Raw genomic sequence first — 14,044 nt, 5'->3', positions numbered from 1 at the left:
TGTCATTTCGTACTCTATCAACATGATGTTGGTAAACTGCAGGGCTTATGCCAACATCCATAGCACTATGACCAGATTCTTTCAACAACGCTGTCATTTTTGTTGTGTGCTTCATTTGTTGTTGTGAGGAAACACGCATGGTGCCTTGATGTTTGTTAATTGTATCCCAGCAAAGGTATTTACAAGTTAATTTTACTCCTGAGCAAGTAAAAAGTTGGCTGCACTTTACACAAAAGCCTATGTGGAATTCAGAAACCAGTGGGTCACTAATTACTGAACTCTATATGCCCTAAAATGCCTATTTCAACAAATCTGATTTTAGTTTTATGCTTTAAGTTTTTTGTTGTTGTTGTTGTTGTTGTTGTTGTTGTTTTTTCTGGTTTTCACATTTTATCGATAGGACTGTAGAGAGTATAGAAAGGAAAGCATGGGGAGCAGAGAGAGGGGAAGGATCGGCATAGGACCCTCAAGGCAGGAATTGAACTTGTGTCACTGTGAACACCAGAGTGGCATGTGTTGACGCATTAACAACTACGCCATTGGCACTGAATTATGGTTTAAGTTTAGTTGACTACACCAACCCTGTTCCAGAGGGTCATGTTCTAAACATTTATTCATTCATTCATTTATTCATCCATTCATTTTCCTTTCCTTACTCCCTTTATTCATCAGGGGACACCATAGCGGAATGAACCACCAACTTATCCAAAATATATTTTACACAGCGGATGCCCTTCCAGCTGCAACCCAGTTCTGGGAAACACTCATACACTCTCATATGCACACACTCATACACTACGTCCAATTTAGTTAATTCAATTCACCTACAACTCATGTCTTAGCTGTGGGGGAAACCGAAGCACTCGGAGGAAACCCACTCGAACACAGGGAGAACATGCAAACTTCACACAGAAATGCCAACTGACCCAGCTGGGATTTGAACCAGCGACCTTCTTGCTGTGAGGCGAGGGGACAGTGCTAACCACTGGGCCACCGTGCTGCCCATTGTTCTAAACATAGCAATTTATTATTTTGTTGTTTACAGATGAATCCTTGACATAATATTGCATAGACCGATTTAAGCGTTGACTTCAAATTACTGAGTAACCCATAAAGTGCTGTTTCGCTAACAAGCCCTTGACACGAGGAAATACAGCTTAGTATTAAATCAGAATGTGTCTGGACACAATCAATAAGGCTGATTTGTGCAGGACTATAAACAGTGACCCACCGATGATATGACATATTGAGATCAAGGCGACAGTGATAAAATGCACAGAGCAGCCAGCTTGAAGTGCCAAAGGTGTAGGAGAAGCAAATAGGGCTTTATTTATTTACATGCACGGTTAGCCATCAACAAACAGCCACTGAGGCTTCATGCCGTGCACTGAGGCAACAAAAGTATGCTTGTATTAATCACTTTGCCAACACATGCGGGTCAAAGACAGCTGAGGATGTTTAAGGTTATGGAAAGGAGAAAGCTTTTTAAAGTCAAGCTTAAATAAAATGTACAAAGCATTTATACACAATGTGCATCTATGGCAAAGCTGAGCTGTTTTGATCAGAGTTTCCTGTGTCCTTCACATTCTCAGAAAATTCAGAAGCCTGAATGGCCATATAATATACCCCAGACTGATGAATTTAATGGAACAATACTGGGATAATGTGGGACAATGCATAATGCATGAGTACTTACATGAATAACTGGATACTAATCAAAAATTAGTTTGATTAAATGAGTCGTGAGGTAATCGAGGTTAAAAATTATATACTGTAATACTTCCCTTATGTTTCATATATACTTACGTTATGTTACATAGTGAATATATTTGTATATTTTTTTTCAATTATGAATAAAGGAATTTAATTTCATCATAATTTTAAGAATGAACAATTAAAATAAAAGGCTTCCTTTAAACTGGGACATATGAATCCCGCATTTGCCTATACAGTGAATACACAACTAAAATTATCACCTAAAACCACTTAGAAGTCAGATGTGATATAAAAAGAACAAAGGTAATAAAATCACTCAGACCAAAACATAAAATGTGTAGCAATAAAAACCTGAGAAGAATTCTAAGCGAACACTATCAGGCAATTAACAAGAGGTTACAGCATGAAATAACTGCATTCGGTAAAGGTTAATTTCGTTAGAAGTGAACGTTTATCTTTTGAAATTGTGTATGCTTCAACGTTTGGGGCTTAAATCGTCCTTCTTAAAAACCCAGCCCTCAAATCCAATTTGAGTGATCTTGGTGCTGAGGAGAACAGTCAAGCGCACCGGATGATGGAGAACGTCCACTGCATACAAAAGAGAGGCTCCCTACCAACACAGGAGCTCCAGAGACGCCGGATTCATGAAGGGTTATGGCTGATCACAAAAATATGACAATGGCCTGTCATTTAACGTAATATAAGCACATTGCTTTAAGTATCGCATTAAGGGATGTTTTAAGACAGTATTACCCATTCAGGTCTGCCAGTTATCCAATTCAGTTCCCAGCGTAAGTTACCGGAGACTACGGAATGCAGCATACTGACAAAACCCTGTCAAACTGGCGAATACAAACGATTTATGCGACAAAACAAGCGTCAGAGAGGAGGCTTATATCATTTACACTAAGAAAACACAAGAACAAGTTGAAGTTGAGTTAAGAACAGCGAGCGTGGACGAGAAGAGACTTGTCGCGCGCTCAGTACCTCATTGAACAGAATTAAAATTTCCGTCACGTTCAACAGAAAGTTCAGGCTTAAGGCTGGGGAGGGGTGGACCGGAGTTAACCCTGAAACAGACCGACAATAAACGTCTCGATTTGATTATACGTCTATCTAAAAGCATTCGTGAAGCCAAAGCGTTCGCCATCACCTAAAAAGCACTTTGTGGACCTGTTTGCCGGTAAGTTTATGGCATTTATCAAAAGGCAAACAGCTCAAGTAAGCCAAAACGCCTTCTATCAAGTCAAACACGCTTGCGAGTTTAAAACACAATGCGCTTCCGTGATTCAGCGCGTCTGTCCGAGTCCGTGCTTACCGATGTGAATAATGGAGTCCGCGCGAGCTGAGCGGCACTGCAGGATCCATAAGGAGAGGCTGATCACGAGCAACTCCATCTCCAGTTCTCGCCCCGGTGTATCATCCACGCGTCCGCGTCGCTTCAAAAATCCACTTCCAGAAAGAAAAGGAGCGTGCGCGCGAGCGACTGTGGAGATCAAGGATGCGTCACTTCTATCTTTCTCCAAGATCTATTAAAATTGAAAGTGAGAAAGGATATTCGCGGGGAAAAAAAGAGAAGCTCTCAGGGGAAGGAAAGCAGAAAAGGAGGGGTAGGAGAGCAAGGGAAACGACGGGGGTACCACGGTCAGAGGCAAAGCAACGAGTCCGCGCGCTCCAGCTCTCAGTGTGGTTTGGATACTGCTAACTGCAGCTCTGAGAGACCCCCCCTCTCTCTCTCCCTCACTCTCTCGCCATCTCAATGCTCGCAGTCTTTTGCGTTTCGCTGCACCACGTGACCGAAGAATCGAAAGATCGGAACGGGTACGGTAAAAACCAAGGAGAAATGAAATCCGCGCGCGCCGGAGAGAGTCGCCGCAGCGGAGTGGCGACGGGCGGTCTAGCGCAGCCCTATACCTGTGAAGTTCAGCTGAGCACCAGGAAGGGACATTTCCTCAAAGACTTATTGCTAGCCTAAACTATTCTTTTCCTACAGAGAAACACAAACCTTCACTCTGTCGCCTATCTGAACTCAGGGCTGCTGGAGGGAAGCAAAAGTTGCCGGTGCGGACGGTTCAAATTCTCCACAGAAGTTCGGCGCGCCGACAGCGACTGCAGAAGTGGGAGTGAAAAGAAAAAAGACAGCCATTTACCGGTGGATATTTTCCCCGGTAGCACCCTGATAAAAGAAAAGAAGCGGAGTCTGTAGGAACCACGGAACGAAGGAAAACAAGTGGGTGATTGAGACTGACAGTGAATAGTGAATGAACTGGCTAACGTCAAATACTATGGCGAATATGCATTTTAACAATAAAATGTTTTACACACAAGGTGAGTTGTTCGACTCTAGTCTGGCATCAGCTCATGCTGGAACAAATTATTTTTTCCTCAAAGAAAAACACGTCCATGGGACTCAAATCATGTTTCTTGCAGAAATTTACCGACATACTTTTTTTTTTTTACATTTTTCTCCATGCAGGATGAAGAATGATAACCTTCACCTTACAATTAAAGGATATTTCTTGAGCCGAAACTAGCAGAAATATCTCTTAATTGTTTGGTGAAGGCTGTCAGGTCGTCAGCGCGGACCAGTCGGACATGGACAGCGCCACAGCGCCCCTCTAGTGATTCTGGCGAACTGCCTCTCGCGGTGCTCAGAACAACTACAGATCATTTAATAATGAACTACGCAGAATTTTAACTTCCACTGAATGTATTATAAAGGTGATTGGCGTGTTTTTAAGTAAATGCCTGTTTTATTTTGTTTCATTTTCGTTTCCTCGGGTAATTATATAAAGCATATTTATGTCATTATTTTGCTCCTTTTGCTTCAATTAAAATTAGCTACCAAATTTGATAGATTACGAATGATTAACTAAGTAACTTGTATTGCAATAGATCCAGTGTAGTAGGTTTTTCACTTCAGTAAATTTATTCTTGGATGTGCCGAGTATGAAAATGTGTTAATGTTAACAAATATGTTAATAAACAAATATTTAAAATAAATATGTGAACCAATGGTGCTAATTTGATGGCATTTTTGGCATATGTTCAATTCAAGTTTATTTGTATAGCACTTTTAACAATATTTTTTGTTTTAATCTTATATAATAATACAATTTTAAATAATACCTAAACAATAAACTCATATAATAGAATCCATTACTAAACATACACTTTTGTTTTTGATTTTCTTTTCTTTTGTACAATGTCTGTAGCTTATTTATGTGGAGTTCAGCAGGCTATCTTTGTCAGGGTTGGTGATGGGAAATGGGGAAAAAGGAGCGAGGACTCAAGTGCAGAATAAATGGGAATTTATTAAATAATAAAAATAAAATAAAATGCAAAATAAACTACCCCGAGGGGGAAAACTTTAACAAAACAAATACATACAAACAGGACTGGGCAGGCTGACAAGGATGATGACTGGAAAAACAACAGGACAAGACTTCATACAACGACATGTGATGACGAACTGACACAGGACAGCAAAAGTGAGGGGTATATAAACTATAGAAGATTAACACACAAACAGGTGAACACAATTAACTAATAATGGGTTAACAAGGAGGGTGGGACAAGACAATAGACGGGAGAGCGCATGACACAGAGAGACAATACAAGCCATGCGCTCACATAACACAACAAGAACATGCAGCCAATGAGAGAACTCATTAACCGCATGTTCATGACAACAAACACAACACTGAAGCACACGACAAAAGCACGTGACCACAATGTAAACACCGAGCCACGTGCTTTGACAAGAGACGCAAGACACGAGCACACGATGAATGAAAACTCACCATGCGCTCACATATGCAGCATGCATGCTTCATCCCAGCGCCGACCAAAACCGAAACCAACAAGACTGAGACGCTGGGAATGAAACACCATGCTGCTGACAGACGAAAACACAAACACGAGTACAAGAGCGCACGCGTCTGAGGGACGCAGAGCGCGCACGCGGCCACGTCAAGCAGGAGCGCGCACACTCTGCGTACACCCACGACGGCGCGCGCACACAGAGACAGAAACAGGACCAGACATGAGTAGTGTCAAAGATCTGCCACCAAAACAAGAATTTACAAGATCAGAGTGGCAGAACCCTGACACTACCCCCCCCCCAAAAGGGACGCCACCTGGCGTCCCTAAAGGGAACATCCAACAAGGTACAAGACAGACAAGAAACACCACAAGACAACAAAACAGGCAACATCAACAAACACAAGACAGGGAGGTGAACAGGCAAGACATAAAGGGGGGGAGGGAGGGGAGCCAAGTCAGACCCAACACGACAAACAAGGGAGGGATGGGAGGGCAAGACAAGGGAGGATCAGTCCAGGGTGGGACCGGAGGAACTGTCCAGGGTGGGTCCAGCGGGTCGAGAGCCCTAGCAGGGAACCAGGGTGGAGCCGGAGGGTCCGTCCAGGGTGGAGGAAAGGAACACCAGGGAGGGGCAGGAGGGACGACCCAGGGAGTGTTTATGAGGGGAAACAAGACCAGAGGTCTGTGGGGGGCCGGCAGGGCAAGGAGCCGGGCTGGGACCGGCAGGGCTAGACGTCTGGTAGGTGCCGGCAGGGAAAGGAGCTGGGCTGGGGCCGGCAGGGCTAGACGTCTGGGTGGTGCCGGCAGGGCAAGGAGCCGGGCTGGGGCCAGCAGGGCAAGACGTCTGGTTGGGGCCGGCAGGGCAAAAAGCAGGGCTGGGGCCGGCAGGGCTAAATGTCTGGTAGGTGCCGGCAGGGAAAGGAGCCGGGCTGGGGCCGGCAGGGCTAGACGTCTGGGTGGTGCCGGCAGGGAAAGACGTCTGGGTGGTGCCGGCAGGGCAAGGAGCCGGGCTGGGGCCGGCAGGGCAAGGAGCCGGGCTGGGGCCGGCAGGGCTAAACGTCTGGTAGGTGCCGGCAGGGCAAGGAGCCGGGCTGTGGCCGGCAGGGCTAAACGTCTGGTAGGTGCCGGCAGGGCAAGGAGCCGGGCTGGGGCCGGCAGGATTAGACGTCTGGGTGGTGCCGGCAGGGAAAGACGTCTGGGTGGTGCCGGCAGGGCGAGGAGCCGGGCTGGGGCCGGCAGGGAAAGACGTCTGGGTGGTGCCGGCAGGGCAAGGAGCCGGACTGGGACCGGCACTGAGCGGTGCTCAGGGGCTGGAGCCGACACTGGAGGGCGCTCAGGGGCTGGAGCCGACACTGGAGGGCGCTCAGGGGCTGGAGCCGACACTGGAGGGCGCTCAGGGGCTGGAGCCGACACTGGAGGGCGCTCAGGGGCTGGAGCCGACACTGGAGGGCGCTCAGGGGCTGGAGCCGACACTGGAGGGCGCTCAGGGGCTGGAGCCGACACTGGAGGGCGCTCAGGGGCTGGAGCCGACACTGGAGGGCGCTCAGGGGCTGGAGCCGACACTGGAGGGCGCTCAGGGGCTGGAGCCGACACTGGAGGGCGCTCAGGGGCTGGAGCCGACACTGGAGGGCGCTCAGGGGCTGGAGCCGACACTGGAGGGCGCTCAGGGGCTGGAGCCGACACTGGAGGGCGCTCAGGGGCTGGAGCCGACACTGGAGGGCGCTCAGGGGCTGGAGCCGACACTGGAGGGCGCTCAGGGGCTGGAGCAACCCTCGCAGAAGAGGCCTTTCTCTTCCGCCTCCGCTTTTGGGTGCGGGTTAACCCTTGGGGGGAGGACATGGACTGGGAGATGGTGCTGGTGGTGGTGGTGAGAGGGGTCCATTCCCCCTCCAGGATCTCCCTCTCCATCCTCAGACAGGAATAGTCCACCACCTCCCAATACGTCCATGTCCCGATATCACCCAGCTCCTCCCAATCGAATGGCTCATCCAATCCAGCCAGAAAGATGTGGATGAGGGTGGTCTCACTGAACCCAAGCCCCCGGACTGCCTCGAGAAGATCCTCGGCGTAGATGCCAAAGGGGCGATGGTTCTGCCTGTGAGACAGTCCTCTGGCTGGGGGTTGGTCGATGGGTCCTTCATGCTGGGAGCAAGCTGGGCGCAGAAATAGTCCCATTTCCGCTGAGTCCTCTAATTTGGTCAGTTCGTACTGTCAGGGTTGGTGATGGGAAATGGGGAAAAAGGAGCGAGGACTCAAGTGCAGAATAAATGGGAATTTATTAAATAATAAAAATAAAATAAAATGCAAAATAAACTACCCCGAGGGGGAAAACTTTAACAAAACAAATACATACAAACAGGACTGGGCAGGCTGACAAGGATGATGACTGGAAAAACAACAGGACAAGACTTCATACAACGACATGTGATGACGAACTGACACAGGACAGCAAAAGTGAGGGGTATATAAACTATAGAAGATTAACACACAAACAGGTGAACACAATTAACTAATAATGGGTTAACAAGGAGGGTGGGACAAGACAATAGACGGGAGAGCGCATGACACAGAGAGACAATACAAGCCATGCGCTCACATAACACAACAAGAACATGCAGCCAATGAGAGAACTCATTAACCGCATGTTCATGACAACAAACACAACACTGAAGCACACGACAAAAGCACGTGACCACAATGTAAACACCGAGCCACGTGCTTTGACAAGAGACGCAAGACACGAGCACACGATGAATGAAAACTCACCATGCGCTCACATATGCAGCATGCATGCTTCATCCCAGCGCCGACCAAAACCGAAACCAACAAGACTGAGACGCTGGGAATGAAACACCATGCTGCTGACAGACGAAAACACAAACACGAGTACAAGAGCGCACGCGTCTGAGGGACGCAGAGCGCGCACGCGGCCACGTCAAGCAGGAGCGCGCACACTCTGCGTACACCCACGACGGCGCGCGCACACAGAGACAGAAACAGGACCAGACATGAGTAGTGTCAAAGATCTGCCACCAAAACAAGAATTTACAAGATCAGAGTGGCAGAACCCTGACACTCTTTTACACTGTTCTCTTGGATCAGATTTTTAAAGAAGAAATGAATAGTTTTATTCAGCAAGAATTCATCAAAAGCAACAGTAAATTGTAATGTTACAAACATTTTAAATAAATGCCATTTAGCTTTCTACTCAAAGAAGTCTGAAAGAAAATCCATTGTTCCTATATATATATATATATATATATATATATATATATATATATATATATATATATATATATATATATATATATATATTTATTTATTAAGCAGAACTGGAAATAATAAGAAATGTCCCAAAGCACCAAATCAATAATTTCTAAAAAATCATTTGACACTGACGACTGAAGCGATAATTGCTGAAAAATAAGCTTTCCCATTTCAGGAATAAATTACATTTGAAAACATATGTGGACGTCATCACCTTATCCGTGCAAACATTTGCTGCAGCTTAAAAATTAGGGAATCAACTAATGTTTTGGGTTTGTTCGTTTGTTTGTTTGTATTTTTGCATTGTGTTATTTTGTCGTTGTTTTTTAACACAACATTGTAGCATTGAATTAGCTTAACTTGTATTTAAATCAGACAGGCTTTTTGTCCCTATGTAGAAAATCACTCTCCCTCTTAATCTAATCAGCAACTAAAGCCTGTGGAGGTGGATATGTGGTTGTAATCCGAACTAATGATAATGAAGGGTTTCCTTGTGTTTGCTGAAGCATGTGGTTAGTACTGAATGCGATTCAGTGCTGATGGTTAATGGCACCCTCCATCGTAGAGCCTCTAGGTTAGATTAGTGTACTAATCTGTGTTTGGGCTCCACACTGCAGTTAGACTCTGGGTGTTAACATAATAAGAAAGAACAGTGCATGTCACAAAATATTTGGAGAGTACTAGACTCATGCTGCTGCGGGGACTTCAAAGAGGGGGTGGAGGAAAGAGCAAAGAGCAGAACCCAGTCAGCAATACGACAAAAACATCACTTTTTACTTGACTTGATTTCACTTGAATTTGTAGTGGTTTAATCACAAGGATCAATCACGTGTGTAAGGTTGCGTCAGCAATTCAAAGGTTATAAAAATGATAATCGCTCAAAAAGAGAAGGATCCACTATATGCTCATACTGACAACAAAATCCAATAATTTATATAAGAATCATTCATTCATTCATTTTCATTTAGGCTTAGTCCCTTTATTAATCTGGGATCACCACAGCGGAATGAACCGCCAACTTATCCAGCATATGTTTTATGCAGTGGATGCCCTTCCAGCTGCAACCCATCAGTGGGAAACACCCAAGCCTTATTTACACTACAAATGACTCACAGCAGCAAATCGACCGTTCATTTTAACGGAGACTTCCATTGACCTCCATCTACACAAGCGAAAGCGACCATTGGCGACCAGGTGATGCATGTCGAGCAATGCGACAAAGTTGAGAATCCTTCAACTTTATGCAAATGAAGAGCAACTTTCTTGAGCGACAGCCAATGGAAACACCTGTAGAGCTCACGCAATCCTCCACGTAATCCAGAGACGGTTGTATTTGTGCTGTATATACCAACACAGACCTGCGTTGGCAGCAGATCGCCAACCAGAGAGGCAGGCAGCTACAAAGTTGCTGCTAGTCTGAACGAGCCACCATAGACACACATTCACACACATACACTATGGATAACTTAGCTTACCCAATTCACCTATACCGCATGTCTTTGGACTTGAGGGGGAAACCGGAGCACCTGGAGGAGAACATGCAAACGCCACACAGAAAGGCCAACTGATCCAGCCGAGGCTCAAACCAGCGACCTTCTTGCTGTGAGGCGACAGCGCTACACTCTGTATGAAAATCACATAATCAGAATTTGCACCTGAGAGTGACAGATTTCAACACTCAAATTACCCAATGCATTCACGATGAACATGTTGGGTTTACTTTCACAGCAAGCTGCTTGTTTTGAAAGTGACTTCTACGTGAGCTGTGTTTTGTACTGTAAAACATTAGCGCAGATAAATACTTTTCGGTAACACTTTACAATAAGGTTCATTAGTTAATGCATTTACTAACATGAACTAATCATGAACAACACGTGTACAGCATTTATTAATCATAATTGAACATTTACAAATGCATTATTAACATCCAAGTCCATGCTTGTTAACATTAGTTAATGCACCATGAGTTGAACATGAACTAACAATGAACTACTGTATTTTCATTAACTTACGTTAATTAGCATGAACAAATACAGTAGTAAATGTATTGTTCATTGTTTGTTCATGTTAGTAAATGCATTAATTAACATTAACTAATGAACCTTTTGTAAAGTGTGACCTACTTTTCTGCTCCCAATATTGACATGAAGTCTGAATTCTTGAAATTTTGAAACAGAATGAGTTTTCCCATTCAATTTTGCTATTTTATCATATTTCTTTCTTTTTAAAGGCACTAAAGGATGTGTTTGACCACTGAGCTTGTGTCTCAATCATTTCAGATAGTGTTCTGAGAATCTCAGCTTAAAAGAACTACTATGTTAAAAAAGTTCTTTCCAAGGTCTTGCTTTTTTATCCCCATTCCACTGTTCCCTTTCCAATTTACAGACAAAAAGTTTAGAAAAACAATAGACAAAACTCTGATCACACCAAGGACAATAACTGTAACTTCAGAGGTGATCACAATTCATGTGCTGTTTCTTTATGAAAGTTCATTATGAACCACACTTTTTTTTCACTGAATGCAGTGGGGAATGTTGGACTCTTGCTGCACTGCCACATAATTATAGTTTACCTTATAGTTACCAGAACAGGTGAACAGGCCTGTAGGTTTGCGACTGCTTTGTAAACGTGGTTCTTCTGAATAAACACAAACACTGTCATCTAAATTTGAATGGACCAAACAAACAAACTAACATTTCACTGTCCTTTACTTGTTTAGGCCATATAATCTTTATAGTCTGCTTTTAATATTGTTCAGTCTCATCTTCAGGATCTAAAATTGGTTTTTAAATATGGATAAATCTAAATGAATTATTTTCACAAATTGTTCCACCCCTGTGCAGAACTAACCATTAATTACTACCCCCCAAGATGAACACATAAATTCAGTGTCCAGATATTAGTATTTAGGTTTTTTACTTAATCAAGAACTTTCCCTCAAAGCACCCATGGCAAATTTAATTGGATAATTGAGAGTTAAGCTTGGGTATACATTAAAATGCATCCTGCTTTTCTCTTAGATCTCTTAAACATTTTGTATCTGCAACATATTTACCATTGATTGAGTATGGTGATGTTTTATATATGAATGCTTCAAACAAATGTCTTGAGCCTTTAAACTCTGTTTATCACAGCACACTGATGTTTGTTACAGGTTGTCGTAGACAAACTTATCATTGTGAACTGTCTGCCAAAGCTGAGGTATCCCCACTGGATTACTCTGGTCTACAAGGCTCTCTGCAAGGGTCTGTGCCTTTATACCCAAGTTCCCTTCTTCATAAGTCAAGAGGCCAGTATGCCCTACGTTCAAGTGAATCTGATCATTTGACTGTTCCCCCAGTTCAAACTGAAATAGGAAAGCGAGCCTTTAGTTATGCTGCCCCCTCATCCAGGAATACTCTTCAGTTTGAACAGAAAATATCTGAGCTCATCCCAATCGAATCTTTTCACTCCAATCTTTTTAACAAACAACAACAAAGGTCCATTTCTCAGCGTATGTGTTTAAACATATTGTAATGTGGTATAGCTGAACAAAATATATATATATATATATATATATATATATATATATATATATATATATATATATATATATATATATATATATATATATATATATTTTATCTTAACTTTCTATTTAATATTATTATTAGTTTATTTATTTATTTATTTTTATTTTTTATTATTTATTAGTTTATTTTATTTATAAATCTTGTGTTGTAGATCTCTTGGACAGGTCACCCTAGTAAATGAGATCTTGATCTCAATGGGTTTTTATCTGGTTAAATAAAGAGACATATATAACATTTCTGAAAAGTTAGATGGCCTCCAAACAAACTCGGATGCAGTTCAACTGAAACATGAACACTCCACAGAACGCTCAAGCAGCTGGTTTTTCTATACATGGCCGCAATGTTGCCAATTTTAGTCACTGGAAGCATGCCTCTTCTGTGTGTGCGCGCGCATATGTGTGTGTGTGTGCGTGTGTGTGTGTGTGTGTGTGTGTGTGTGTGAGAGAGAGAGAGAGAGAGAGAGAGAGAGAGAGAGAGAGAGAGAGAGACGGATAAATTCCTTTTGCCGACTCCATTTATTAGCTCATCACGAGTTCTCAATTGATAAAAATACCAACACATGTAAGCAACAAAGATGAAAAGCAACTGATACAAATATTCATCCATTCCTTCTGCAATCTGCCTATTAAACGGCCCTTAAGGAATTTGTTAACGATTTATTCATCAAACAGAATTTATTTTTTTAGTTCATGTTTGTGAAAAAAAATTGTATGCTGTATTCTGGATTCTCGCTGCATCCAAATAATTTGCAAGGGATCTTGATAAACTGACCATGATCTTAACATTAAACAAGAGCACTTAGTTCAGCACACAGCATTGATTTGGATGTTTCGTATATGCATAAAAGCATTTAGATTTGTTACATATCTAAGGTAGCTTTTTTAGTAAGGTAACTTTTTTTTGTTGTTCCAGACTAATCAAACCAAGAGAACCAAACCACAAGTAGTGCTAACACATACTTAAACTGGACAAGGAAGATTTTAAACCCTACAACCTCAAACCACTCAGCAGCAATCTACATTTTTTCACCCTCTTAGTATGTCAAACCAGTCATACTCTTCTTCATGCACTTTAAAAATCAACCCGAGGGATAAAAAACACGTTAAGATGATCAAACTATGACAATCAGAAAGCATCCAAAAGAGCATGACAATAACAAAACTAGCCTTAAAGGGTAAAATCAACACCTCAGACTCGGAGAGAGAGAGAAAAAAAGCTGTGGGCATGGAATAAATACCGAATATGGTGGAGATGAGGGGTGTTAAGCTGCTGTCCGACCACTTGTCAGAGATTTCACGAGCCGTGACATGTACATAATTAAAGCCGATCAAAGGGAAGCAGACATGTTTAGTGCCCTCAGCTCCCCTCCAGCTGTAGCCTCATTAGTGGACTACTATCACAAGAGGATGAAAACATTACAGTGCGTATTAACATTACACAAAAACACAAGGCTCTCAAACAACACATTGAACAGTCAGAGAATGCTGCTTAAAACTGAATTCGGTTTAACATTTGTAGTCTCATTTGGGTCGAGGACGTCACGTGCGGTACGATGGAACGGAAAATAAAAAACAGCAGAACATGGATCACTGCAAATTACAGAGAACAGAGCAACAAAAGAATTAGCATTGCTTAATGCAACCTTCAATCACACAAAACTCACC

General features: G+C 43.2%; 1 protein-coding gene and 1 long non-coding RNA gene across 21 annotated transcripts in view; one reads left to right on the top strand and one right to left on the bottom strand.

Moving 5' to 3' along the window:
• Window positions 1-14,044, bottom strand: part of grid1a (glutamate receptor, ionotropic, delta 1a) — a 492,166-nt gene that overhangs the window by 410,618 nt on the left and 67,504 nt on the right. For 3 of the 20 annotated variants that reach the window (XM_087290562.1, XM_087290549.1, XM_087290550.1), the window contains exon 1: window positions 3,035-3,409. The exons of the other annotated variants lie outside the window; for them this stretch is intronic. In XM_087290562.1, coding sequence (XP_087146688.1) covers window positions 3,035-3,113 — 79 coding nt within the window. In that variant the 5' untranslated portion in view covers window positions 3,114-3,409. Of the gene's footprint in view, window positions 1-3,034; window positions 3,410-14,044 lie in introns of those variants that run through there. 20 annotated transcript variants of the gene reach the window in all.
• LOC147833096 (uncharacterized) lies at window positions 3,552-4,719 on the top strand. Its single transcript, XR_015513410.1, has 2 exons — window positions 3,552-4,044; window positions 4,193-4,719. It is a non-coding gene; the product is annotated as an uncharacterized LOC147833096 (long non-coding RNA).

Source organism: Danio rerio, chromosome 17 (assembly GCF_052040795.2).
Source record: "Danio rerio strain M-AB ecotype USA chromosome 17, GRCz13ab, whole genome shotgun sequence".
Lineage (NCBI taxonomy): Eukaryota > Metazoa > Chordata > Actinopteri > Cypriniformes > Danionidae > Danio > Danio rerio.
This window is presented reverse-complemented; position numbering and strand designations above follow the sequence as displayed.